Source organism: Ursus arctos, unplaced genomic scaffold (genome assembly GCF_023065955.2).
Source record: "Ursus arctos isolate Adak ecotype North America unplaced genomic scaffold, UrsArc2.0 scaffold_20, whole genome shotgun sequence".
In the NCBI taxonomy this organism is placed as follows: Eukaryota; Metazoa; Chordata; class Mammalia; order Carnivora; family Ursidae; genus Ursus; species Ursus arctos.
The window spans coordinates 20,577,079-20,603,403 of record NW_026622875.1 but is presented as its reverse complement, the minus strand read 5'-3'; the positions used below and the strand labels follow the sequence as shown (position 1 = coordinate 20,603,403).

General features: G+C 33.4%; 1 protein-coding gene across 4 annotated transcripts in view; it reads left to right on the top strand.

The window, feature by feature from the left end:
• The window catches only part of TRPC1 (transient receptor potential cation channel subfamily C member 1), a 69,697-nt gene that overhangs the window by 7,300 nt on the left and 36,072 nt on the right, over positions 1 to 26,325 (top strand). Inside the window, exons 2-5 of one of the 4 annotated variants that reach the window (XM_026497190.4) lie at positions 2,672 to 2,826; positions 9,138 to 9,239; positions 13,883 to 14,085; positions 25,051 to 25,182. In XM_026497190.4, the coding sequence (XP_026352975.1) occupies positions 2,672 to 2,826; positions 9,138 to 9,239; positions 13,883 to 14,085; positions 25,051 to 25,182 (592 nt within the window). The remainder of the gene's footprint in view (positions 1 to 2,671; positions 2,827 to 9,137; positions 9,240 to 13,882; positions 14,086 to 25,050; positions 25,183 to 26,325) is intronic. The other 3 variants (XM_026497191.4, XM_057315894.1, XM_026497193.4) reach the window with 3 other exon arrangements.

The following is a 26,325-nucleotide window of genomic DNA, read 5'->3' as shown; positions in this document are numbered from 1 at the left end:
GGGGTTTGTTTGTTTATATTTATTTAAATGTTTTTAAAAAGATTTTATTTATTTATTTGAAAGAGAGAGAGAGAAGGAGCAGGGGGAGAGGGAGAAGCGGACTCCCCACAGAGCAGGGAGCCCAACATGGGGCTTGACCCCTGGACTCCAGGATCATGACCTGAGCCGAAGACAGACACTCAACTGACTGAGCTACCCAGGTGCCCTATGGCTTGGAGTTTAATATTACCTACTTGGTCTGTGAAAACCTAAACTGAGAAATGAACATAAAAAGGATTGATAGGATAACAAAGCCTCTGAGTTACCCAGAAGAAGCAAATAAAACATCCTTGATGTTACAAGCTTTCAAACTAGGCTGTTAGGATTCCCACAGTTAAGCTGCATGAAGATGAGTTTGCAATGCCCAATTTAAAAATTCGGAAGACAGGGGTGCCTGGGTGGCACAGCGGTTAAGCGTCTGCCTTCAGCTCAGGGCGTGATCCTGGCGTTCTGGGATCGAGCCCCACATCAGGCTCCTCTGCTATGAGCCTGCTTCTTCCTCTCCCACTCCTCCTGCTTGTGTTCCCTCTCTCGCTGGCTGTCTCTGTCGAATAAATAAATAAAATCTTTAAAATAAATAAATAAATAAAAATTCGGAAGACAGTCACCCATTCTCAAGAATGGGTCAGTAGACACCACAAATAGGATTAAATCCTTAAGTTCTTTGGATAATTATAGAAAGCAAAGTATGTTTAAAATGACTAAAATCTTAAGGAAATGAAAACACAAGAAAGTAAAAGATTTGGAAAGGAATCCAATAAAACTTAAGTAAAAAATAGTCTTTAAAGATGGATGGGTTAATAAAAAATAATTGAGTAAGAAATAAGTAACTGGGAGATTTGAAGAGATTATCAAGAATATAGGAGAGAGAGAAAGAAAGGAACAATAATAAATCTGTAGAGACACAGAAGTTGGAATGAGATGATCCAACATAATGTTTAATAGAAGTTCCAATAGAAAAATATGGGGATAAAGCAGTATTTGAAGAGACAGTGGCTGAAAATATTGCAGAATTTATGAATGGCAGAAGTCCTTAGATTCAGAAAGCCTGATGAGTCCCTAGGTAAATAAATTTAGTTCTCAACTAGACATATGAAACCAAAGAAAATGTAGAGTTTTTATGGGTAGCATTCTCTTACCACTAAGATATTGAAATAAATTCACCTGAAATAAGGTTTTAAACATTATTTTCCAGTAGTAGTGTTAAATTTTCACTGGTCTGTCTGTATGCTCACTATTGGTTCAGCTTGTGACTAAGAGCTTCGCTTTGTGAAGTGTTTGGTAAGTTTTGTCATGGAACAAAAGTGTCTAAATATTAATTAGTAGTGCTATGAGGAAAATATTTCTTTTTGTGACTCGTTTTCTTCTTGAGGGAACTAAGGAAATATACCATCAAAAAAACTATTCAACTTCTTCCAAAATGTGTGGGGACTTTAAAGTCATTGGCTAAAAATAGTAGCAAACTTATTAGAAGTTTTAACAAAAATCTGTTACTTTTCCTTCTTATTCACCCATTTAGTTCAGTTTTAGGGTTTTTTCTTTCTGTATCGTGAAATTACTCATTTCTTTTTCCTTGTGGTTTCCACTCTGATTGTTCTTTTCCTGTTTATTATTCATAGACTTAAGGAACAACTATATTTGCAAGTCATTTAAAATGGTTTATTCATCTTATGCTTCAAAAGTTAAATGAAATAAAACAAAACCCACCTTGCTTTATTTAATTAGCACTTATTCTGCCAAATTTCTGCACTAGCTGGTCAACAGACAGATATAATGGGTACTGGGTGAAAATGATGACCTCTGTACTTATTCTCATTTTCCCCTATGGGTCAGCTGTTTTGATGTAGGCAGGCTGGAGTTAGGCAGAAGGTAATCTGCATTCTCCTGACAGGTGAAATTTGAATATTGAAATATTCTCACTTCAGCCTTCACCAGCATTAATCCTAGTCCTGCCTTAGAGTTTTGTGAGCTGAATATTCTCTGGTCATGTAAACAGGTTCTTTAATGAGATAAGGTGTGTGTGTGTGTGTGTGTATGTGTGTGTTGGGAGAGTGGGGAGGAGAGGAAAAGAATTTCTGGCATCCTTCCCTTTTACTATGCATACCCACTAGCATATATATACATTCACACTGCTTTTCCAAACGAGGTTTTCTGTTTTCCCCTCTAAAACTACTTCTTAATGTCTTCTGCTTGTCATTAGATCTTATTTTTAACCATTCTTATGTGCCAGTAAATGTGTTTATGTATTTGAGATGTAAAACTTAAATCCTTTACACTTATATCTTATTTTTCTAGTTTCCAGTCTGTACTTTTGGACATTCTTTATTGCTTTAAATGTCTTCTAAAAGTTTCTTTCCTTATAATCAATCAGTTATGAATTTTAAACTAACAACTTTTATTTCAAACTACACATTTAAAATTTTTTCTACTTGTTTGTGTTTGCAGCTGATAATACATACTATTTTATCAGGATAAGGTTTTCAGCAAGGAAATGTGCACATTTTCTTTGCACATTTCCATATACAAAAATGAATTTAGGTTTTTAAATTTTAAATCAACAGGCTAAGTTTTTACAGTCATTCCTATCTAATATGTCTTGGATATTAAATTATGTTTGTATATTGTTATTTAGGTGACTATTATATGGTTAAAAAGATTTTGGAGGAAAACAGTTCAGGTGACTTGAACATAAATTGCGTAGATGTGCTTGGGAGAAATGCTGTTACCATAACTATTGAAAACGAAAACTTGGATATACTGCAGCTTCTTTTGGACTACGGTTGTCAGGTACAAGGCTAGATAATTCTATCCCGTAGCTTCTAAATACTGTGAGACATGCCATGTTTTCTTCTTTCTTTCTAGTTTCCTTTATCCCCCCTTCTTTCCTTCGTTTTTATTTTTTCATTCTTATCTTTCTTTCACCCTTTATTTTGTCTTGAGCCACTGAAAGTTTTAAAACAAACCAAAAAAAAAGCCGTTTTTAAAAAAGTATATTTTGACTTGATTTATCTTTTCCCTCTGAATTTTTACTTTTTCCTCCCTTATATGTTTTATAACATCTCACAGAGGTAAAATACCATGATTTTTTAAAAATTACTTTGTTTTTATTACTTATGTTATTACTATTTATGTTATATATCTAAAAATAGCACAAGTGTTCTGGAAGTGTCAGGGGAACAGGTTGTTCTGTGGCTCATATAATGTACAAACATAAGAACAAAATGCTCCTGACTCACAGTGCAATTTTCAAGTTGATTTTTATTTTCTCCTGTTGAATTTTATTAAGTTTTCCTTTTTGTCTGAAGGTTAGTGTTTATATAACTATAGATGAACAATTTTTTTTTTTAACTGGAAAATATAGACCTTTCTGTTTGTCTTCAAATCAGTTCAGGTGGAAAAGCAGGCATGCGTATAAGTCTTGAAAGAATTCAGTCAAGAGATTCTGAAGGAAGTTTAATAATATTATTTTCCTTTTCTTTTGGGTTTACTTATGACGGGAACGCATGAATTCCGGCACTTTCTTTTTTCTTTCAAATAGCATAATTGCTCTGTTGTAGCTTGAAATTAATGAGATTTTTTTTTTTTGGTGGCATCAGGAAGCACTCAAAGAAGATTTTTAAAATATAAGTAGGTTAGTTCTATGTGCATTTTTATTGTGTTTACATATGTATGCATTACAATATATGATACTGTCTCTGTGTATATTTAGAGTAGAAAAAGAAACTGCCTTCCCAGCAATTTCAGTTACCCAGAACTGATATTAGAAAGTAACAAAAAACATCTCTGAGCAGTAACAAAAAACATCTCTGAGCAGTAACAAAAAACATCTCTGAGCAGTAGCTGCCATGAAGTTTTCCATTTATGAACTTCAGTCATAGGAGTACTAGAGCCCTCCTTCAACTTTAACAAACATCAGTACTTAGTCTTTAATCCATAGAGAATTAGAGGGGTAACAGAAGGAGCTTGAGGGCTACAGTGATACAAAATAGGGCACAGTACCTCTGACTCTCTTTAATAAAAAGGTCAACAGTATTACATATCTGATAATCTGAGGGAGTTGTATGTTAGAATGGTAATTAATGTTGACAACAATGGCCAGAGTAAGTAAGGAAAAGTTAAATTATATTCAGTATCTATTGTTTTAGAAGATAGAAGAATATGTATAGTACTTCTGAAAGCAGAAAACTTCCGTCAATATAGTTTAAATTTCAAAGGTAAACACTTAAAGGCATAAGCTTCAGTTACCTAGAAAATAAGGTTATAAAGAAAGACCCTGATGATTCTGGATAAATGAAGTATTATGGTATAATTGTCATTTTTGTCTTTTTGCATATATGATCCTATGTATATAATAATTCTGCAATATACATGGTTCTTTCATGTGGTTCCTGATCATATTTGAACATCATAGCCAACCTATATAGATATTACATTTTATGGATCAGAAAACTGAGGCTCATAGACTTTAATGAATTGCCCAAAGTTCTGAAATAAGTGAGGGCAGAGCTAAGATATGAACCTGATCTTCTGACTGCAAATCCCATGCTCTTTCCAGTTCACCGTGTTCTGTCTCAGGTTACCTCTGTCTTACCTATCAGTCAACAGATGTCCACGGCTTTCCATTGAGTGTGATTATGGAAATGAATAAAAACACGAGTTCCATACTAAAGGATATTAAAACTAATTGGATAGTGAAAGTATAGTTGACCCCTGAACAATACGGATTTGAACTGCATGTTCAAATATGTGGATTTTTTACAGTATAGGACTGTAAATGTTTTCTCTTCCTTAATGATTTTCTTAATATTCTTTTCTCCAGATTATTTTTAAAATACAATATACAATACATATAACATACAAAATTTGTATTAATTGACTATGTTATAGATAAGCTTTGGTCAACAGGAGGCTAATAGTAGTTGAATTTTGGGGGAGTTAAAAGTTATGTGTAGATTTTCAATTATGTGGGGGGGCAGGCACCCCTAACCCCTGCATTGCTTAAGGATCAACTGTGTACATATGAGTTTCATATCAATTAAATAATGCAGACATGTATTTGATAAGTGCTGAGTGGTAATGATACTTGACCCTTGTATGTTACTTTGAGGTTACAGAATGCTTTCATGTATTTTATCTTATGTTATATTAGAGGCTCTCGACTGGATAATTTTGCTCCTCAGGGGACATTTGATAATGTCTGGAGACATTTTTGGTTTCACTACTGGCATCTAGTGAGTAGAAGTAGGGATGCTGCTAAACATGCTACAGTGCACAAGACAACTTCTACAACGAAGAATTACCTGGCCCCAAATGTCGATAATGTTACTGCTGAGAAACCATGTTTTATACTTAAAACTTTTGTGCCTTATAATAGATGTTTTGGAAACATAGAAAAGAGAAGGTCACTGTCGATTGAGCTATCAAGGTTTCATGGAAGAGTGTCAGTTGAGCTCAGCCTTCAAACATTAATAATTACCAATATTTTTATAGGGATGCTGTGTGCCAGAAACCTTATATATTCACTTCCTTAATCCTTACGACAGTCCTATGAGATAGGTACTATTATTATTTCCATATTATAGAGGAGGAAACCAAGGTATGAAAAGTTCAGGTAACTTGCCCAAAGACACTCCACAAATGAAAGACCTGGAATTAGAACTCAGGTTCTGGCTCTGGAGTTTATGCTTTTACCTACTACCCAAAACTACTCTCAAAAATGTGTAGATAGCTCCAGAACAGGGGATGTGGGAAAGGTTGTTAACAAAGACATGTGCAATGTATGTTTTTGAGAAAATGAATTGACTTAGCCTTTTGAACAAAATATTTGGGTTGGATAGTAGTGGAAAGTATCTGGAAAAATAACTAAAACAAAAGGAATGCAAAGAGCCAGAATGCCAGGCTAAGGAATTTGGGTTTATAGATGATGGGGTCATTAAATGATTTTTGAGAGAGGTTGTGATGTGTCCAGTGGTATTTTGGGAAAAGTGTTCTAGTGGCTGTGTTCAGTATAGATTGGAAAATGGAAAGTGGAGAAGGCTATAGTTTGGGTGAGCAGTTTTTATAGTAATCCAGGTATGAAGAAGTTAAAGCCTGAACTAGAATAGTAGCTGTAAGAATAGGAGAAAAAATGGCAGATGTGAAAGATGTTATGAAGGAAGAATTGATAGAACTTAGTATTTAAGTTTGGAGGGGAGAATTGAAAAGGAGACCAAGATGATTTGGAAATAGGTGGCTGGGAGAAGAATGAAAGAAAAACAGGAAGTTAAGAAGTTAAGGTTGGGGCAGAGAAATGTGAATTTGGGTTTTAGCCTTGTTTATTTTGGTCATATCAGGCAGTCTCCCATAGACAGTTACAGATGAAAATTACATCTGTAGGAAGAGGTCAGGCTGGAGAGATACAGCGGTCATGGATATGGGATGATCACCTGCATGGTGAAAGTGGATGAAATTATAGAGGAGAGCGAATGGCTGGTGCTGATTCTTTCTCAGCATCTACATTAATAAACGCAATAGAAAGAAAGGGTTCCATTAAAGGGGTTAGGATAGTGCAGCATTGTGACAACCAAAGGAGCAGTTTTAATGTGTTGCTTAGAAATCAAAGAAAATGAGGGGGTAGGAAGGGCCATTGGATTTTGAAACTGACATCAACAGAGTTAGAGAAAATGATATGCATGATTTGAGAAGTTTGACAAAGTGAGAGGAAGAAAACTTGAGTGGTAAGAGAAAGACAAGATCAAGTCAAGGTAGCAAAGAGTGAGGAACTATTTCATATTTTGGGATATGGGGGCTGGGACTGGTATTTCTGTAAACGAAGGACCAAGTTCCAGTAGAAGAGAGAAAAGCATTAAATAGAATACCAAGGTGGAAAACTTAGCTCTGGAAAGGAAATAAGAAGCTTCTTACTCTGAGCCTAGAGGAAAGAGTATGGGAATTGTTGAAAAGACATTTTCTGAGGTGGGAAGGAATATAGTAAGCAACCTTATTAATACATAATAAGTATACATATTAAATAAATTTTAATAAGGGATGGTCAAATATTTGTGAGAAATTGGGAAGCAAAACTAATGAGGACATTTTGTCCTATAGATATTTTTAAAATAATTTAAAACTTTTTTCATTCAGAACTTCCTTTGATTTGTCAAATAACATACCATTTGTGCAGAATAAGTAAATGGTAACTCCTTATTTACATGACTTTTACACCAATATTGTTATGCCTGAAGCTTATCCTTTTAAGCATTGAAAGATTTAACATGAATCTTTCTTTATTCTTCACTAAATAGTGTTATCTGAATATAATTTAACTTTACCATCGTAAGTGGGAGTCATTGAGAATATAATTGTTTTACTTAACTTTGTATAATCTGAAACTGTCAACACATTTGTCCTTACATTAAATTGCTTCTGACTGCTTTGTATTGATAGTTGTTTTGCTATACTGATATTTTATCTTTTCAGTAGTCAGCTTTTAGCTATTTTTTCTTCATTTCTTCCTACTTTGTTAGTTTTAACCTAGCTGTTTCCTTATTCAGTAAAGATCTGAAGAATACTTGGGAAAGCAAGTTATCCTTCATTTATAGACAACTCTTAGTGTGGTTACAATTCCTTCTGGGAAATAATTCCCATGAAGTTGGTTTGTGACAGCTCAGTATAGTTTTTTTGGAAATTTGCAGTTGGATCTGTGGCTGTGTTTCAGAAGGTTGGAGTTGACTGGTGTTTTGACTTGGAGAGTAGTAGCATTACTATAGTTAGCTTCATAGGTTAAAATTTAGCATAAATGAAATGTTCAGTAGTAATGAACACATAATTCTTTTTGTTTGCTTCACCTGACCAAGTATGCTAAAAATTGAAGTGAAATGTTTGCAAAGCAGAAGAATAATGATTCTAGATTTAAAGAATAGGCTACAGCCCAGTGACCTTAAAAGTTTAAGGGATAAAAAATTAAATTTCTCATTAGGGTGGGGAGTTTTTCCTGGGGGAATACATAGGCACTTGTATAGTTGAATGTGGCCTCCAGTTCTTTCTTTGGGGTGCTTATTCCTATTTTTAGATATCCAGATAAAGTCTGTTGTTTTTAGTCCTATTTTTGACATCTAGATAAAGTATATGGAAGCTTTATTTTCAGCTCCAAGAATACTAAAGATTTGATATAGTTTCATTTTCAAGAGAGAGAATGTTGATGTAAATGGTTATTAAAGATTATAACAGATTTTAAAATGTACAGATTGAAAATAACCAAGGCGCTTCCTTAGATTAAATCATTATTTATCCCCTATTTCCCTTCTGCCTTTATGGTTTTCCTTAAAACAAAACAGAATAATAGAACAAGACAAAAAGAAATCCAAAAACCTGATGTCACAGTTGCCAAGTATCATAATAGGACTGTAGACTTTGTTACAGAGTGTTGGAAAGTCCCGAATGCTCAGCTTCTATTTACTTTTTCCTCCTGTCAAAGTTGGAGTTTCAAAATGAGCAATAGTTGGGGAGTAAAATTGTTAAGTCACTTCTCCCACTTTTCTTCAAGGACATTGGTAGCCTAGTTTTTTGCAGCTTTTACTTGATAAGATTGCTAATACTAATGTCAAATTTGTAACGTTTCAGTTAGTCATGTATGTTTTAAAGTTGAGACCAGAGGGCTCCCCTTATCCTCATGGTTGCATTAATTATCATTTTTATTAGAATGAGCATAGTCCTCTACCAGTAGTAATAGTTCTTGGCAATTTCTTCAATAGATCTGGAATGTTAAGATTCTTTTGTTTCAAAGTACACAAGTACATTTCTTGGAAAAAAATTTCAGCTTTAAATACTCCACGGATCAGCACTGTTCCATTAATAAACCCTTCTAGCAAGCATTTATTTTTTTTTTTTACCAGCTTATGCAGTGAAATCAGGACAGAAATTTGTGTGTGTTATGGTACACAAAAGTACTGCTAAGGCAAGCAAATATACTATTTGGACAGTCTAAATTTTTTAAAATTTAGTATTACTGTATGTAATACAGTTTAAATTTAAAGATAGTTTTATTTAAGAATTAGTAAAAATAAATAGTTTACCTTTTTATCCTCCATTTTCATTTTTAACCTTTTTTTTTTTTAAAGTCCGCAGATGCACTTTTGGTGGCAATCGACTCTGAAGTAGTGGGAGCCGTTGATATACTACTTAATCATCGACCAAAACGATCATCAAGACCAACTATAGTAGTTAGTACTCTTAAATATTTATTAATTTGGATTTTTAAACCAAAATAGATCTCCTGCCCCATTCCCATTTTTTTCTTCCCCCAAATTTATTTTATTTTAAAGAAATAGATTTTTTTTTTACTCTGTAAAATATTGCCTTAAAGTAAGTAGATACTTGCAGGAATAATTAATTTTGCTTTCAGGAAACCTTTTTAAAATTAGTGCTATTTCCATAATTTTGTCAGTGTGGACCAATATTTTTAGTTTTGGACATTCTATAGATGAGGTTGAAAATACAGACTAGTTTTCAAATGGATTTAAGAATTAAATATAAACAGTGAAACCATAAAACTGGAAGAAAATGTAGGTGAATATTTAACTGATTATGAGTGGAAAGACTTTATAATCATAAAAAGCAATGGCACAGCCTTCGGCTGTATAGAAGTTAAATTTCTAAAATTTAGACATCGAGCAAAATTTAGAAAGCAGATGGATAACTGGCAAAGATGTTTTCAAAATGTATCAAAAATTCATAATCTTAATAATTGACAAATTGATGAAAAACACCAAGATCAGAAAAGGACATAAAAAAAAATCTCAGAAAAGAAAATACAAGATATGAAAACTTACTACTAATAAGATATGAAATACTAATTTTTGCTTACCAAATTAGCAAAGATTTATTTATTTTATTTATTTAAATTTTAGTTAGTTAACATACAGTGCAGTTTGGTTTCAGGAGTAGAATTCAGCGACTCATCACTTACATACAACACCCAGTGTTCATCACAAGTGCCCTCCTTAATATCCATCAACCATTTAGCCCACCCCCCACCCATCTCCTTCCATCAATCCTCAGTTTATTCTCTGTCATTAAGAGTCTCTTATGGTTCATTTCCCTCTCTCTTCTTTTATACCCCCTTCCCATACTTTTGTCTATTTTGTTTCTTAAATTCCACATATGAATGAAATCATTTCACTTAATATAGTACACTCTAGCTCCATCCATATCACTGCAAATGGCAAGATTTCATTCTTTTTGATGGCTGAGTAATATTCCATTATATATATATCTTTATTATCCATTCATAAGTCGATGGACATTTGGGTTCTCCATAGTTTGGTTATTGTTGATAATGCAAATTAGTAAAGATTTTTAAAAATAATTATTGATAGCAAGGGAGTAGTATAGTCTAATACAAATTGGTGGGGAGGGTATTTTGGAAAGCAGTTTGGCAGAGTGTCATAAATAAGAAAGATGTTCATATTCTTTAACCTAGTGTTTCCCCTTCTAGGAACTGGTCAGAAATGGGGAGAAAAATGTTAATTGTCATCTTACTCGTAGCAATGAAAAAAAATGTGACCCAATTTAAACATCCCCAAATAAAAGATTGAAAATAGTAAAAATTACATATATATTAAAATGGTATTTTTAAAAGAATATTTAGGAACCTGAATAAATACGACATAGGAAGTGAAAAAAAATGGGAATAGTAAACTGAACATATGCTATGATCCAGGGCTAAAAAGATGCACAAAGAACTATATGGAAATGTAGCAAAACATTACCTAACAGCAGTCATCTCATTGCTAAATTAAGGATGTTTTTTTCTTACTCCTTTAATTTTTCTTTATTGCTTTTGTAATTAGGAAGATAGTCACTAATGATCAAATAGATTCTACTTTAAAATGAGATATTTGTTACATATCAAAATTTAAAAATTATAACATTCATTATTGGTGAGGATGTAGTGAAATAAACAGTTTAAATAATTGCTGGTAGTGAAGAAAAATATTGTTTTAAGAAAGAATTATAAATCGTGGATTATCTGCTATTATCTGAGAACAATAAGAAGCTCTGCTAAATTACATACTTTATCATATATTAACTGAAATCTTTTACTTTCATTTAGGTATTACTAAGTTTGTGCAAGCATGACTTTCTCCAGAGGATAGTACCAACTAGTTTTAAGTGGTGATAAGAAACCAAAAGAAACAGAGAAAAAAAGGCTAAGAATATAGCCCCTGTCCAAATGATCAGAAATGTCTAGAATCCTATTCAATTTTCTGTCATCTGTCTTGCAGGCACTGTTATATTTTGGTATACTTATTCCACCTGTAGCCTTTTTACCCATTTACTTTCTTGGCAGGGAGGGTGGGGTGTAGGATGCCAAGGTATTGGAGCGACCGACTGACATTATTCCATCACCATTAGCACCACCAGTCGACTCTTGAGTTGTAAGGCTCTGGCAGTCTTCACTACTCAGTGAAAGAACACTTTGTACTTCATCTCTGACAAAAAGAATTATCCAGCTCCAGCCTTTGTTTGAGTACTTCCAGTGACAGCAAGATCACATTTTAACAGCCCTAATACTTCTTGACAGGCAATGTCTAATGTTTTTATATACTTTTTAAAAATCATTTCAGTGAATTTATTCTGTATTCTTAGATTATCAAAATTGTTTTTTGATAAATTTTGATTTTCAAATACAGTTGGGTTTTTTGATAGTATGTAGATTATATTATGAACAATGAAATAATGAATTTTAATCTTATCTTCTAATAATGTTTTTCATGTAGCCAAGTATGTGTTATAGGAAAAATGAGGACATCATTTAAATACAATTTTCTTCTCTTTATAACCTGTAATAAGGGGAGAAAGGGCTAAATTTTTAGATTTCTTTGTTATTTTTAAATAAATTCATTAATTTGAAGTTTCCAATAAATGAGAAGTATATAAAGAAACTATTCATAAAAGAAGGGGGAAAAAGCCAAGTATGTCAGAAAATATTAAAACTTAATCAATAGTCAAAGGAAGGTAAAGTAATATTTCATGATAGTTTTTTTCACTCATAAATTGGGAATGACCATGCCTAGTGCTAGTGAGTAAACCTTGAGTGTGAAATGGGTACATTCCTATATTATTGGTAATATAAACTGAAAAGAACTTTAGTAGTGTATATCAAATCTTCAAAACTGTTCATGGCCTTTAGACCTATTATCATTATTATTATTATTTAAAGACTTTATTTATCTATTTGACAGAGAGAGAGACAGCCAGCGAGAGAGGGAACACAAGCAGGGGGAGTGGGAGAGGAAGAAGCAGGCTCCCAGCAAAGGAGCCTGATGTGGGGCTCGATTCCAGAACGCTGGGATCATGCCTTGAGCCAAAGGCAGATGCTTAATGACTGAGCCACCCAGGCGCCCCCTTTAGACCTATTATTGCACTTCAGGGGTTCTGTGGTTTATGAGTTTATCCTAAATTTCAAAAAAGCTGTGTTCATAAAGATGTTTGTGGTAGTGTTATTTACATAAACAAAACAAAGTATCTTGAACATAGGTCTATGAATTTTCTTAAATTACATGCTACATTCTATACGTGAATTTTATTTCCCAGAAATTCTGGGCTATAGTTTTATGAAATTATTAGAAGGGTCTTTGAATTTCAGAATATTAAAGACCATTGTTTTTAATCATTGATCCCAAATCACTTATGCCAAAGATGTCCTTAAAAGGAGGTATAATAGAAAAAGGACTAGAAGGAGATGCTGTAAAATTTATTTTGCATAGTAGGAATATGGAAATTTTTTTATTTCTGCTTTTCTATATTTTTCAGATGTTTTATAATATGTGTGTACTACTTTTATAATGTTAATAAAAATTACAAAAAAACCTCTGTGAACTTGATAAGCTTATGCAATGAAATCAAACAGCTCTCAGGAAAACCTGTGTGAAAAAGTGAGCGCATTGGGAAGACTATGCAGTAGTCATACAATAATCAACCTTTCTATTTAACCCTGATTTTTTATTTACTAATGTTTCTTTCCTCATGTCATGCCATCACCAGGCCCATGAGCCCATGTAGGGAAAGCAGCTCAGGCTCTGGTATAATACAGACCTGAGTTCTGATCTGCATTTTGCCACTCTGTTGTGTAGTTTGGGCACATTAACTTCTCTGAGCCTCAGTTTCTTCATGGGGATTATGCTCAATTTTGCAGGCTATTGTGGGGATTAAATGAGATGATAAATATAAAGTGCCTAACAGTCCCAGGACTCAATAATAGTAGTTATGATGTTAGTGTTTTTGTGCATTAGTAGCAGGAAATAGTATAGGTAATGATTGGGAATATGTAGAGAATTACACAAAATGAAGAGTGCTTCCTATTTACTTACCCCTTCTAGGCAGCTTCATTGCTATTAATGTAGCAAGGTTTGCTGTAAAGGTGGAATTTTTAAGTTTTTCTCATGCATTTATACTTTGCCTATTTTTAACATTTCTGTTTTTTCCTTTATATTCTTTTTCTAAGATTCTTGTTCTTTATCCTTGTCATGCATGTTTCCATAATCTTGTGAAAATTAAACACTTTTTCCTAAAGTATTTCTCTAGGTATCCTCACTTCTTCTTTGTTAGGAAAACAGAACTCTAGTTGTATGAATGTGTCCTATTGAAGATTTTTGTCTGTCATGATTATATTGCATTTATTAATTAAAATTGAGTTTTCAGGTTTCAAAAAAAATTGAACCTGGTAAAATACTTATCATATTTTTAAAAATAATTCTAATGTTCTTTGTGCCTTCTGATTTTTTAAATTTCATTTTCAGATAAATATGTTGTTTTGAAGTCACAAATAATAATTTTGGACATTTATGTAAATATTTTTCAGAAACTAATGGAGCGAATTCAGAATCCTGAGTATTCAACAACTATGGACGTTGCGCCTGTCATTTTAGCTGCTCATCGTAACAACTATGAAATTCTTACAATGCTGTTAAAACAGGATGTATCTCTACCCAAGCCCCATGCAGTTGGCTGTGAGTGCACATTGTGTTCTGCAAAAAACAAAAAGGACAGCCTCCGACATTCCAGGTTAGAAAGTTAAGGTTTTAATAAATAGGTGTGCGATATAGTAAGGTATATGTCAGTGAAATTTTTGTTGTTTTTCTTTCTATGCAGCTTTTAAGAAATATGGGATTGGAATGGCTTATGAAAGCTAAACTTCTAGTTCCTTTGCTTAATATGAGTTTTACATTTTTTAGAAATGTTTACTAAATGATGCATAATTAGGAAAAGCCTTCAAATTATGAATAAGGTTTACCTCATACTTCTGCTGGTGGGGCTTGAAGACACTATTTACTTTTTAAGAGCAGAGTCTATTAATCTAAGAGAATTTCCAAGTAGTGGAAGGAGTGGAGATACCCCTTCTTATCTTATTTATAAGGAAATAAAAAGTGTTTTCTGTCTGACTAAATATATAACTTGTTATGCCTCTTACTTCCCCTTCCACACAATATTTAAGTCTTTTTCCCCAGTCAAAATATTAAGAACAACTGAGGAGAAAATGAACAAGAAAGTATCCCACCTTGGACAGGCTGAGCAAGAGCACACACATGGGCATGTTGTATAAGGTTCTGGGCTAAACTTGAGAATCTAATTTTCAGCATAAACCTTTATATATATATTATCTGTGTAGCAATCAAATATATAGTTGAAATTATATCACGTATAACATTTACTATGGGAAATGTTGTCTGGAAGTCCTAAGCAGCCCGTTGATAAACTGTTTTTATGGTATGTGAAATTAGCTTTAAAGCTGCAAACTATTCACCCTCACTCTTTCCTTACCTTAAGGACAGGTCTTTGGTGGATTGACAGATAATCACAGATCCATAAATTGAGAAAGTCTCCTAGGAATCAATTTAATGTTTATTTGCAGAGGTTGAGCTGGAAAGTTTTTCTATTTTCAAGTTGAATTACAGCGAGACCTTTTTTTTTTTTTTAATAAGATCTGGTTGATAGCTATGGCTATATCATTTAACTTTTTAGTTTAAAAATGACTAGTCTGTAAAATGACAAGCAAAAATGATCTTTAAGGCTTCTTCTAGTTTTAAAATCCTTTATTAATATTAAATATAAATATTTTCAAATTGTATGCTTATTAAATATGTGTGTAGTTGAAGCAGCTGAGGTTGCAGGAATCGGGGCTGGAGAGAACACTAAGCCTGGCTTGGTTTCAGGTGGGGGAAAAGCTTTGTTTTGAAAGCTTTTAGAGGAGCTGTGGCTTGAGTTTGGCCTTTGGTATGAATAAAAATAAAAAGAGGGGCCCCTGGGTGGCTCAGTTGGTTAAGCCTCTGACTCTTGATTTCGGCTCAAGTCATGATGTCAGGGTCATGAGATCCAGCCCCTTGTTAGCTCTGTGTTCAGTGGGGAGTCCCTTGAAATTCTCTCTCTCCCCCCCTCTACTTCACCCCCCTCAAATAAATTAAATAAATAAATAAATAAATAAATAAATAAATAAATAAATAAACTTTTAAAAAAACTTAAAAGGTTGTTTTATGCAGAAAGTACAGTATGTGATTGTGGTTTATTTAGGGAACTCCAAATGGTATGGTGTATTTACAGAAAAGTTTGAGAGAGTTTGTTGTTGATATTTGGGAAAACAGTTACAGTGAATGTCAAAATGCCCTGACTACAAGTCATTTTTAGGAATTGCTAAGTAGACTTGCTGAAGAAAAAGAAGCTAACAAAATGAGAAAAAGAGATACCAGTAAAGGTTTTGGTGAAGTTGAAGAGCGAATATACTGGCAACAGGGAAGTGAGGCAATCTGTATTTATACAGTTATTGGTTTTTAAATTTTAGAGATGCTGAAGTTCCAGGTGATGATAAGGTCTAGGGGCAATAATTTTATTTTATTATTATTGTTTTTTATTTATTTATTTTTAAAGATTTTATTTATTTGAGAGAGAGCACGAGCAGGGGGTGGGGAGGCAGAGGAAGTGGGAGAAGCCAACTCCCCGCTGAGCAGGGAACCCAACTTGGGGCTTGATCCCAGGACCCTGGTATCATGACCTGAGCCAAAGGCAGACTTTTAACTGACTGAGCCACCGAGGCACCACTTAGGGGCAATAATTTTAAATGGGGTAGGGAAGGGTAATGGACCATTATAGTTTAGAAAAACATTTTCAGTAATATAATTGCTGTGATTTGGTTTTAGTCTCAATTATTTGATGTGTTGTGAAATTTCAAATAACTTTAAAGGAAGATTTGAAATCTTTATTATCTATCAAAGGAAGACGAAGTTTTTAAAAAGTTGAGAAGTGCTTTGTTTAAACTGCACAGTGATTTTTATAGTTCTGAGTTTGAATGCCTGTAAGCCCAAAGTATATTCAACTCTACTCATATTATTACTCACTTCACCTTTGAAAGCAATTGAATTTGTATAACTTGGCTTAGAAGAGGATTTGGCATTGAGAAAATCAGGGAATTTAGAGGTTCTAGTAATATTAGTTTGAAAGCTATTTATTTTAACTACACAAGTAATATGTGAATAAATCCTCAAATCCCTGTAAAAATTCTAACTTTAATTTTGAGCAAAAGTTCTTTGAGCAATCTCAATTCTTCTCCTGTCTCTGGAGCTAACCAATATGATCAGTTTGAGGTTCTATATCTGCTCCTTAATGACTAGAATTCTAATTGGTTAGAAATGTGACTCTTAACTGTGGTGTTATGTTGGAAACTAGTCTCCATCAATGGCCATCAGTTACATGTTGAAGTTAGAAATTCCCTCTCCCGATTTCTGTCTATACAGATTCCGTTCAAATTTCCTCTCCTATTTCATTAATTTTGCTTACCTGGTATTAATCTTGCCTCATCTACTCCAGTTTTTATGGTTGTCCAAATATTTAGGTTGAACCATATGAAATTACTGTCTTAAAAGTATTTTGAACAATGTAGAATTGCATATTCCCATATTCTTCTTGGTATGGATGAAACCAAAACCCCAGAAAGTTATGTAGAATATAATCACATAACTCTACAGGCCTCAAAAAAGTTGTTTAAAAAAAAAAAAAAAAGATTTATTTATTTATTTTAGAGAAAGAGCATGTGCACACAAGTGGGCTTAGGGGGGTGTGGAGAGGCGGAGAGAGAGGAAGAGAGAATCTTCAAGCAGACTCCCCACTGATCGTGGAGCCCAACATGATATGGTGACCTGGCATGATGACCTGAGCCAAAAACCAGAGTTGGCTGCTTAACTGACTGAGCCACCCAGGCACCCTGAAAAAGTTTTTTTTTTAATATGGAGATTGATGATTTGCAATAAATGTATACAGGTGCAATAAATGTATACAGGTGTATACTATCACCAGAATCCAATATTCTATCATTTCCATCACTGGAAAAAGTTCTGTCATGCCCATTTATATTTATAGTCAATCCCTGCTCCCATTCCTAGCTCCAAGCAACCACAGATCTTTTTTCTATCTCTAACCTATAGTTTTTTGTTTTCTAGAAATTTCATATAAATAGAATCATATAATATATTGACTTATGTCTCTAGCTTCTTTCACTTAACATAATATTTTGAGGTTCATTCATATTGCGTATATCAGTAGTTTATTCCTTTTCATTGTCGAGTAGTATATCATTGTAAGGATGAATCTTTTGTTTATACACTCAATAGTTGATGGACATTTGAGTTGTTTTTAGTTTTTGGCAGGGAACATTCACATATAAGTCTTTATGTGGACATATTTTTTTTTTATTTCTGTTGGGTAGATACCTAGGAGTGGAATTGCTGGTTTTTTTGGTAAATAACTGCCAAACTCTTTTCCAAAGTGATTACATCATTTTACATTCTCACCAGTGATGTATGATGGTTTCAATTCCTCCACATGGTCACCAACACTTTATATTGTTAGTTTTTTTGATCTTAGCCATTTTAGCAGAAGTGTAGTACTATCTCATTGTGGTTTTAATTTGCATTTCCCTTATGCCTTATACTATCAAGCATCTTATCATTTGTTTATATGCCATTAATATATCTTCTTTGATGAAGTATCTATTCAGATCTTTTGCCCATTTTTAAAAATTGGGTTGTTTGTCTTATTAAGTTGTAAAAGTTCTTTGTATATCCTGGACACAAGTCCTTTATGACATATATGTTTTGCAAATGAATTCTCCCAGTCTGTGACTTGTCTTTTCATTTTCTTCTTGGTGTATTTTGAAGAGCAAAACTTGTAATTTTGATGAGACCCATTTTTTCACTTTTATCTTTTGTAGATTATTTCTTGTGTCATATGTATGAAATATTTGCCTAACCCAAAGTCACAAACATTTTCTCCTGTTTTCTTCTAGAAGTTTTATAGTTGTATGATTTACATTTAAATTTATAATCTATTTTGAGTAAACTTTTGTATGTATGTGAGATAAAGATCTAAGTTCTTTTTTAATGCTTTGCAATATCCAAACATGTGTTCTAGTATCATTTGTTGAAGAGTATTGTTTCCCCCAGTAAATTATCTTTACACCTTAGAAGTCACTTGAGCATATATGTATGGTTTGATTTCTAGACTGTAATTTGTTCCATTAATCTATAAGTCTATTCTTACACAAATATATGATTTCACTCATATGTGGAATTTCAGAAGCAGATGATCATATGGAGAAAAAAAGAGAGGCAAACCATAAAACAGACTCTTAACTACAGAAAACAAACTAAGGCTTACTGAAGAGGAGGTGGGTGGTGGGGGGGTATGAGTTAAATGGGTGATGTATTAAGGAGGGCACTTGTGATGAGCACTGGGTGTTATTTTTTAAAAGATTTTATTTATTTTTGCAAGAGAGAGAAGGAGAGAGATTGAGCATGAGTGGGGGGAAGGGCAGAGGGAGAAGCAGACTCCCTACTGAGCAGGGAGCCCAATGGGGGACTTGATCCCAGACCCTGGAATCATGACCCAAGCCAAAGGCAGACACCCAACCGACTGAGCCACCCAGGTGCCCAGAGCACTGGGTGTTATATGTAAGCAATAAATCACTAAATTCTACTTCTGAAACTAATATTACACTATATGTTAAATAACTGGAATTTAAGTAAAAACTTGAAACAAAATAAAATCAGGCAATGTATGTCTTTCATCGTTCATCGTTTTTTGTTTGTTTGTTTGTTTTTAATTTTCGGCTATGCTGTGTTCTTTGCATTTGCAAAGAATTTGTTTAGAATGAGTTATCATTTTTTATGAAAATACCTGCTTGGATTTTTAAGAGGGGTTGCATTATGTATGGTTTTAATAGTATTAAATTTTAATAGTATTAATAGTATTAAATCTTTCAACCTATGAACATGTATATCTTTCCATTTTATTAAGTCTTCCTAATTACTTTCAGCAATGTTTTCTAGTCTTCAGTGTATAGGTCTTGTGCTTCTTTTTTATAATTTATTCCTAAGTATTTTATTTGTTTTGAGAATATTGTACATGAATTGCTTTCTTAATTTCATTTGCAGATGGTTCATTGCTAGTCTATAGAAATAAAACAGATTTTTTTGTATACTGGTTTTGTATCTTGTGATCTTGCTAAACTCATTTATTCTAATAGGAGTTTTTATTTGTTTGCTTTTTAGATTCCTAAAGATTTTTATATATAAGATTATATCATCTGTAAGTAGAGACAGGTTTACTTCTTTTCCAATCTTTAGGCCTTCATTTTTCTTGCCTTATTGCACTGGCTAGAACCTCCAGTGTGATGTTGAATATAAGTTAGTAAGAGTACATATCCTTGCCTTGGATTCTTGGTTCTGGATTTTCTACTTGGGATTTTCTATTTATAGTATCATAGAAAATAGTTTTACTGCCCTAAAGATCCCCTACATTACACTTATTTATCCCTCCCTCACCCCAAACCCCTGGCAATCACTGATTTTTATTTATTTTTTTTTTTACTGTGTCCATGGTTTTAACTTTTCTCTGTAATGTCATATAATTGGAATCATATAGTATGTAGCCTTTTCATATTGTCTTCTTTCACTTAGTAATATGCATTTAAGTTTCATTCGTGTGTTTTCATGGCTTGACAGTACGTTTCTTTTTAGCACTGAATAATATTACATTGTATGAAGGTACTACAGTTTATCCATACACCTACTGAAAGACATCTTGATTGCTTCCAAGTTTTGGAAGTTATGAATAAAGCTGTTATAAACATTCACATACAGGTTTTTGTGTGGACATAAGTTTTCAGCTTATTAGATAAATATGAAGAAGTGTGATTGCTGGATCATATGGTAAGAATATCTTTACTTTTATAAGAAACTGCCAAACTGTCTTGCAAAGTGCCTGCACCATTCAGCATTCCTACCAACAATGAATGAATTTCATGTTGCTCCACATCCTCACCAGCATTTGATTATTGTCATGGTTTGGATTTAGCCTTTCTAATGGGTATGTAATGGTATGGTATCTCATTGTTGCTTTAATTGCCATTCCCTTGTGATCTAGTGATGTATGATGTTGTGCATCTCTATATGCTTATTTCCCATCTGTCTGTCATCATTTGTGAGATGTCTGTTCAGATCTCTTGCCTATTTTTTAATTGGATTGTTTGTTTTCTTATTGTTGAGTTTTAAGAGTTCTTTGTATACTTTATATACAGGGTCCTTTATCAGATATGTTTTTTGTAAATATTTTCTCCCAGCCTGTGGCTTGTCTTTTCATTCTCTTGATTCATGGGTTATTTTAAAGTATGCTGTTGTACTTCACATATTTTGGAATTTCCCAGATTTCTTTCTACTGGTGATTTCTAATTTAATTTCTAACTTAATTAATTGATTGGAGAATATACTGTATTTTTAAAATAACTTTACTGAGGAGCACCTTGGTGGCTCAGTCAGTTAAGCGTCTGCCTTTGGTTCTGGTCATGATCCCACTGTCCTGGGATGGAGCCCTGCATCAGGTTCCCTGCTCAGTGGGGAGTCTGCTTCTCCCTATCCCTGCTCTTGCACGCTTGCTCTCTCTCTGTCCCTCCCAAATAAATAAATAAAATCTCTAAAAAATAACTTTATTGAGATATAATTTATTGGGATATAATTCATATATTTTAAAATTCACCCCTTTATATTTGGAGTTATACATTGACTGCCATTATTTAATTCCAGAACACCTCATCACATCAAGAAGAAACACTATACTCATTAGCAGTCACTCTCCCAGCCACTGGAAACAACTAAATTTACTTTCTGTTCTTACGGGTATTTCCTATTCTGGATATTTCATATAAATTACATCTTTTAAATTCTTATCAGTCATTTGCTTATCTTTTTTGGAGATGTCTATTCAGATCCGTTTCCTGGTTTTTTAATTGGTTATCTGCCTTTTTATTGCTGAATTTTAAGATTGTGTGTGTGTGTGGGTGTGTGTGTGTGTGTGTGTGTGTGTGTGTGTGTGTGTTTATGTTCTGGATACAAGACCCTCATCAGATACATGATTTGCAAATCTTTTTTCACATTCCATCAGTTATCTTTTCACTTTTTCAATGGTGTACTTCAGAGCACAGAAGTTTTAAATTTTGGTGGAGTCCAGTTAACCTCTTTTTGGTATTATAGCTAATTGCTTAATTTGGAGAAAGTACTTTTTATGATTTCATTCTTTAAAAAAAATAGACTAGTTCTATGGCCTACCATGTAGTTTGACATGGAGAATATTCTATGTACTCCTGAAATAATACTCTTGAATATTCTATGTACTCTTGGGGTGAGCATTCAATAAACTTCAGTTTGATCATATATTCTTTCATAGTATTTGAGTCTTCCTTGTCCCTCCTGGTTTTTTATCCATTTATTCTATCAATTTCTGGGAGAGGAATATTAAATCTCAAAATGTATCAGAATATATAATTTATTCTTGTCAGATGGAGTGTTCGATCAATGTCTAGTTGGTTAATGGTGTTGCTTAATTCTTTTCTTTCCTTGTTGATCTTTTGTCTCATTGTTCTATCCATTATTGAAAGTGGAGTATTAAAAGTCTCTGATTCTTATTGTTCAGTTGTCTATTTTTCCATTTCTGTTAATTTTTTCTTCATGATTTTGGTGCTCTGTTGTTAGTCACAAATATGTTTATAAATGTACGTTTTTGCCTCTCATTGAATTGATCTGCCCCCTTAAGCACAAAAGTACAGGTTTACCAGCTTCAGGCTGGAAAACTGCAGTTCTCCATGACTGAACTGGGGACAGAGGTGATGGAATTAGCCTCAGGCCAGAAGACCACAGATTCAAACCATTCTTGCCTGAAGCTCTAGCAGTTTTTCAATAATAGATCTCAGTACATAATTTCCAGTGACCTGAAGAGGTTGATTTTTTAAAATATAATGGACCCTTGAGCAATGTGGGAGCTAGGGGCACCAACCCCTTATGCAGTAAAAAATCCATGTATCTTTTGATACTGCAGAAACTTAACTACTAATTAGCCTACTGTTGACTAGAAGTCTTACGAATAACACAGTCGATTAACATATTTTGTATATTATATGTATTATGTACTGTATTCTTAAGTAAGCTAGAGAAAAGAAAATGTTATTAAGGAAATCATAAAGAGGACAAAATACATTTATAGTACTGTACTATATTAAAAAAAAAAACACATATAAGTGCACCTGCACAGTTCAAACCCATGTTGTTCAAGGGTCAACTGTAATTTTGTCCATTTGTATACATATTTTTTTGTGTAGTGGAATTACTGACCTCTTCACACCATCATTACTTTTTTTTTTTTTAAGATTTTATTTATTTATTTGACAGAGATAGAGACAGCCAGCGAGAGAGGGAACACAAGCAGGGGGAGTGGGAGAGGAAGAAGCAGGCTCACAGCAGAGGAGCCTGATGTGGGGCTCGATCCCATAACGCCGGGATCACGCCCTGAGCCAAAGGCAGACGCCCAACCGCTGTGCCACCCAGGCACCCCCATCATTACTTTGATAGTGTTTTGAATACCAAAAATGATAGGTTTTATAAAGTGAGGCAGCCTTGTCATTTGTTAGGTAACATCTAAGTACTTTCCATGTAATAGCACTTCATTATTACTCTAGCACAATTGGTTGCCACCATTACTAGCAGTCACTCTTGCTGTTCATTTTGTCATTAATCCTTAATATATTTTGAGACATGATAATGTTGATTAATACAAAAGTCATTTTTAGAAATAATCTGATGAAATTAATATAGACATATTGATGGAAAGAGAAAGATAAGTTGCTTAGTTACATATATTTCTCTCAAGTTTTTGGACAGTTTTGGTGTAGGCAAATATCTCTTCAGGAATCCTTACTTAAGATATAGATAACTATACTTGTTTTATTGAATAGCTAAGTTATAATTGGATTTCATAAATACTGTTTTCTTAAAAGTACATTATACAGGATTTACTTTTATATCTTAAGACCTGAAACCCATAAGGTAAATAAAGAATATTTCAATAAGTTAGTTTAAATAAAAAGTTTAAATTTCCATATAGGAAAATTCTATTGCAAACAAAGTAAAAAGACAAACAATAAACTGGGGAAAAAAGTATTTAAAATACTTTGACTAGACAGAAGGGTAATTTCTTTGACATATAGATCTTACAAATTGATTTAAAAAAATATAAACGATTATGAAAAAATAGGCTAATGAAAATGAATAGGAGTTTACAGAAGTAGTATAAATGGATAGTAAACAGGAAAGGATGCTTAAACTTCTAAAGAAATTCAGATAAAATTCCATTTTTCATCTATTAGAGTGGCAAAATATTAATGATGATGTAGTGGAAAATGAGCTCTCCTTATTGTTAGTGCTTTGGAAACATCTATTAGAATTTAAAATACACATGCCATTTTATCCAGCAATTCTCAGTGTGCAAAGAATATATGAACTAAAGAACATTCATTGCTGCCTTATTTATAGAAGTAAAAAATTAGAAGCAACTGAAGTTTCCATTAATGGAGATCTGATGATCTGCCATCAAATGGGAAACCATCCAGTTTTGGGGGAAAAAAATGACATGACTCTATATGTAATGACATAGAAAGAGTTGTTCTTTTACATAGTATGTCTGATTATGTTTGTGTGTTAATCGAAAATATCAAGGATATTCACAATTCTCTGTAATGTGACCATTCTTTGAGGAGTAGAGGTGGTGGAAGGAGGAGAACTGGGGACCATCATGTTTCTAAACTGATTGCCTTATTTATTTATTTATTTATTTATTTATTTATTTATTTATTTATTTATCAGAGAGAGCACAAGCAGGGGGAACACCACAGGCAGAGGGCGAGGGAGAGGGAGAAGCAGGGACCCTGACGTGGGGCTCAATCCCAGGACTCTGAGATCATGACCTGAGCCGAAGGCAGATGCTTAACCAACTGAGCCACCCAGGCACTCCTAAACTGCTTGCTTTTTTTAATAACAAGCATGTATTAAATTTATGTTTGGAAGAAAATAGACATAATATCTACCAATTTATAAATTAAGAATTATATGTTTATAAATGAAAGAATTATAACAAAAATTTTCTGGTTGCTTCCTATTTAGGTATTGAATATGAACCTTAACTAGTTTACAGAAAGTGAAGGGGTGTGCTTTTCTGTTAGCTACAGATTATACATAAATGAATGATTTCATTCTTAAGATTTGAAACATCTTTAAGAAAAAAAACCTGGTTGAAAAAAAGAGTAACCTGGTTGAATGAGTCATGTGTTATATATATCTAGTGTATTAATGTAGTCTTATCACTGAGGAAGGAAAAATTTAATAACCATTCACTAGCATATTCAAAATGTATTAGTTATTAGCCTATTTTATTTAAAATAATACTGGATTCAGGAATAGAAATTTTTTAATTAAATTGGATTGAAGAATACAAAGACTTTAAGTATTTTTATGTAGTTATCCTGTAATAAGTATAATTGTTTTATTTGCTTTTAATTTTATAGTACTTTAATTTTAAATTTATGAAAATTGTAGGTTGAAAATACTAATTATATGTGTATAATATATTTATTTTACATTATGGAATCACATTTTATCACAGGTTTCGTCTTGATATATATCGCTGTTTGGCCAGTCCAGCTCTAATAATGTTAACAGAGGAGGATCCAATTCTGAGAGCATTTGAACTTAGTGCTGATTTAAAAGAATTAAGCCTTGTGGAGGTGGAATTCAGGTGGGAATGAATGAAAATTGTAAATTATATCCTTTTTTTTTCAGAATCCCTTCAGCCTGAGTTTTTTTTCATAAACCAAATTAATGTTTATATTTATTTACTTTTGATCCAAGATGACCAGACCTTGCTGCCACCTACTTGGGATTTTCCTTCAGGCTCAATGATGTTTCTTAAAGGTCCCTCTTTCCCCAACCGCCCTTTGCCATTCTTGCACCGTCCTTAAATCCCCCCTTTGTTTAATGTTGCCAAAGGAGTTCTAAGACAGTGAAGAGTAGTGGGGGTGACAGCCTTAAGCAAGAGCAAATTTGTAACTGCTCTCTATTCTATCTCCCCACATTCCCAGATTCTATAATCATTCTTAGAGCCTGATCCTTCATAACTTTCAGAAGCAAATAGAATGCTTGCTGTGTGTCAGGGACATTCCACATACACAGACATAGTCCCTTTTCACTGTTTGGTGAGATTTTCTATTAGGAGACACATAACATGTAGACATAAAAATAAAATACTACTGATTAAGAGGGATGAATCCCATTCTGAGTTTTCTTCTGAAATGAAGAGTTAAATGTAATTTTGACACAAAGAATCATTGTTATCAATTTCCCTTAGAGAGTTAAGTTGGGGGGGTACAAAAAAAAGGCTTTGGAAAAAGCAGCCTACTAAACTACTAATTTAAACATTAAAAAAATAAAAGTCCTTAGAGAATTATATTTTGTAGACTTGAGGAAAAGCTTTGAGACTTTCCCTTACGTTAAAGTATCCCTAGTGCCCCACCAAAGAAGGAGAAATTGATCATTTCTTGCCAGTTCCTGCTGTGCGGTTTCTGGGGGCCAGGTTATACCTATCTCTACCTTTCCTTTTAAGTCTAGCTGCTGTGGGAGTCCCATGTCTTTGCATTGCTCTCCTCTTGTAACTTGACAAGATGGAACGATTCAAACTTCTTCCTGGAAGGGCGATAAGAAGCTTGCAGTTTCTTGTGCTTTAACAGCAGTTTATAGTGTGTTCTTGATGGCTGAGTTCTAGAAACTTTTTAAATATACCTGTTTTCAAGTATGGGACTCCTGTATTTCAATTTGGATAAATTAAAAATTTATTTAAACTTGATACGACAAAGTACGTACTAAGACAAACACATAAGACACG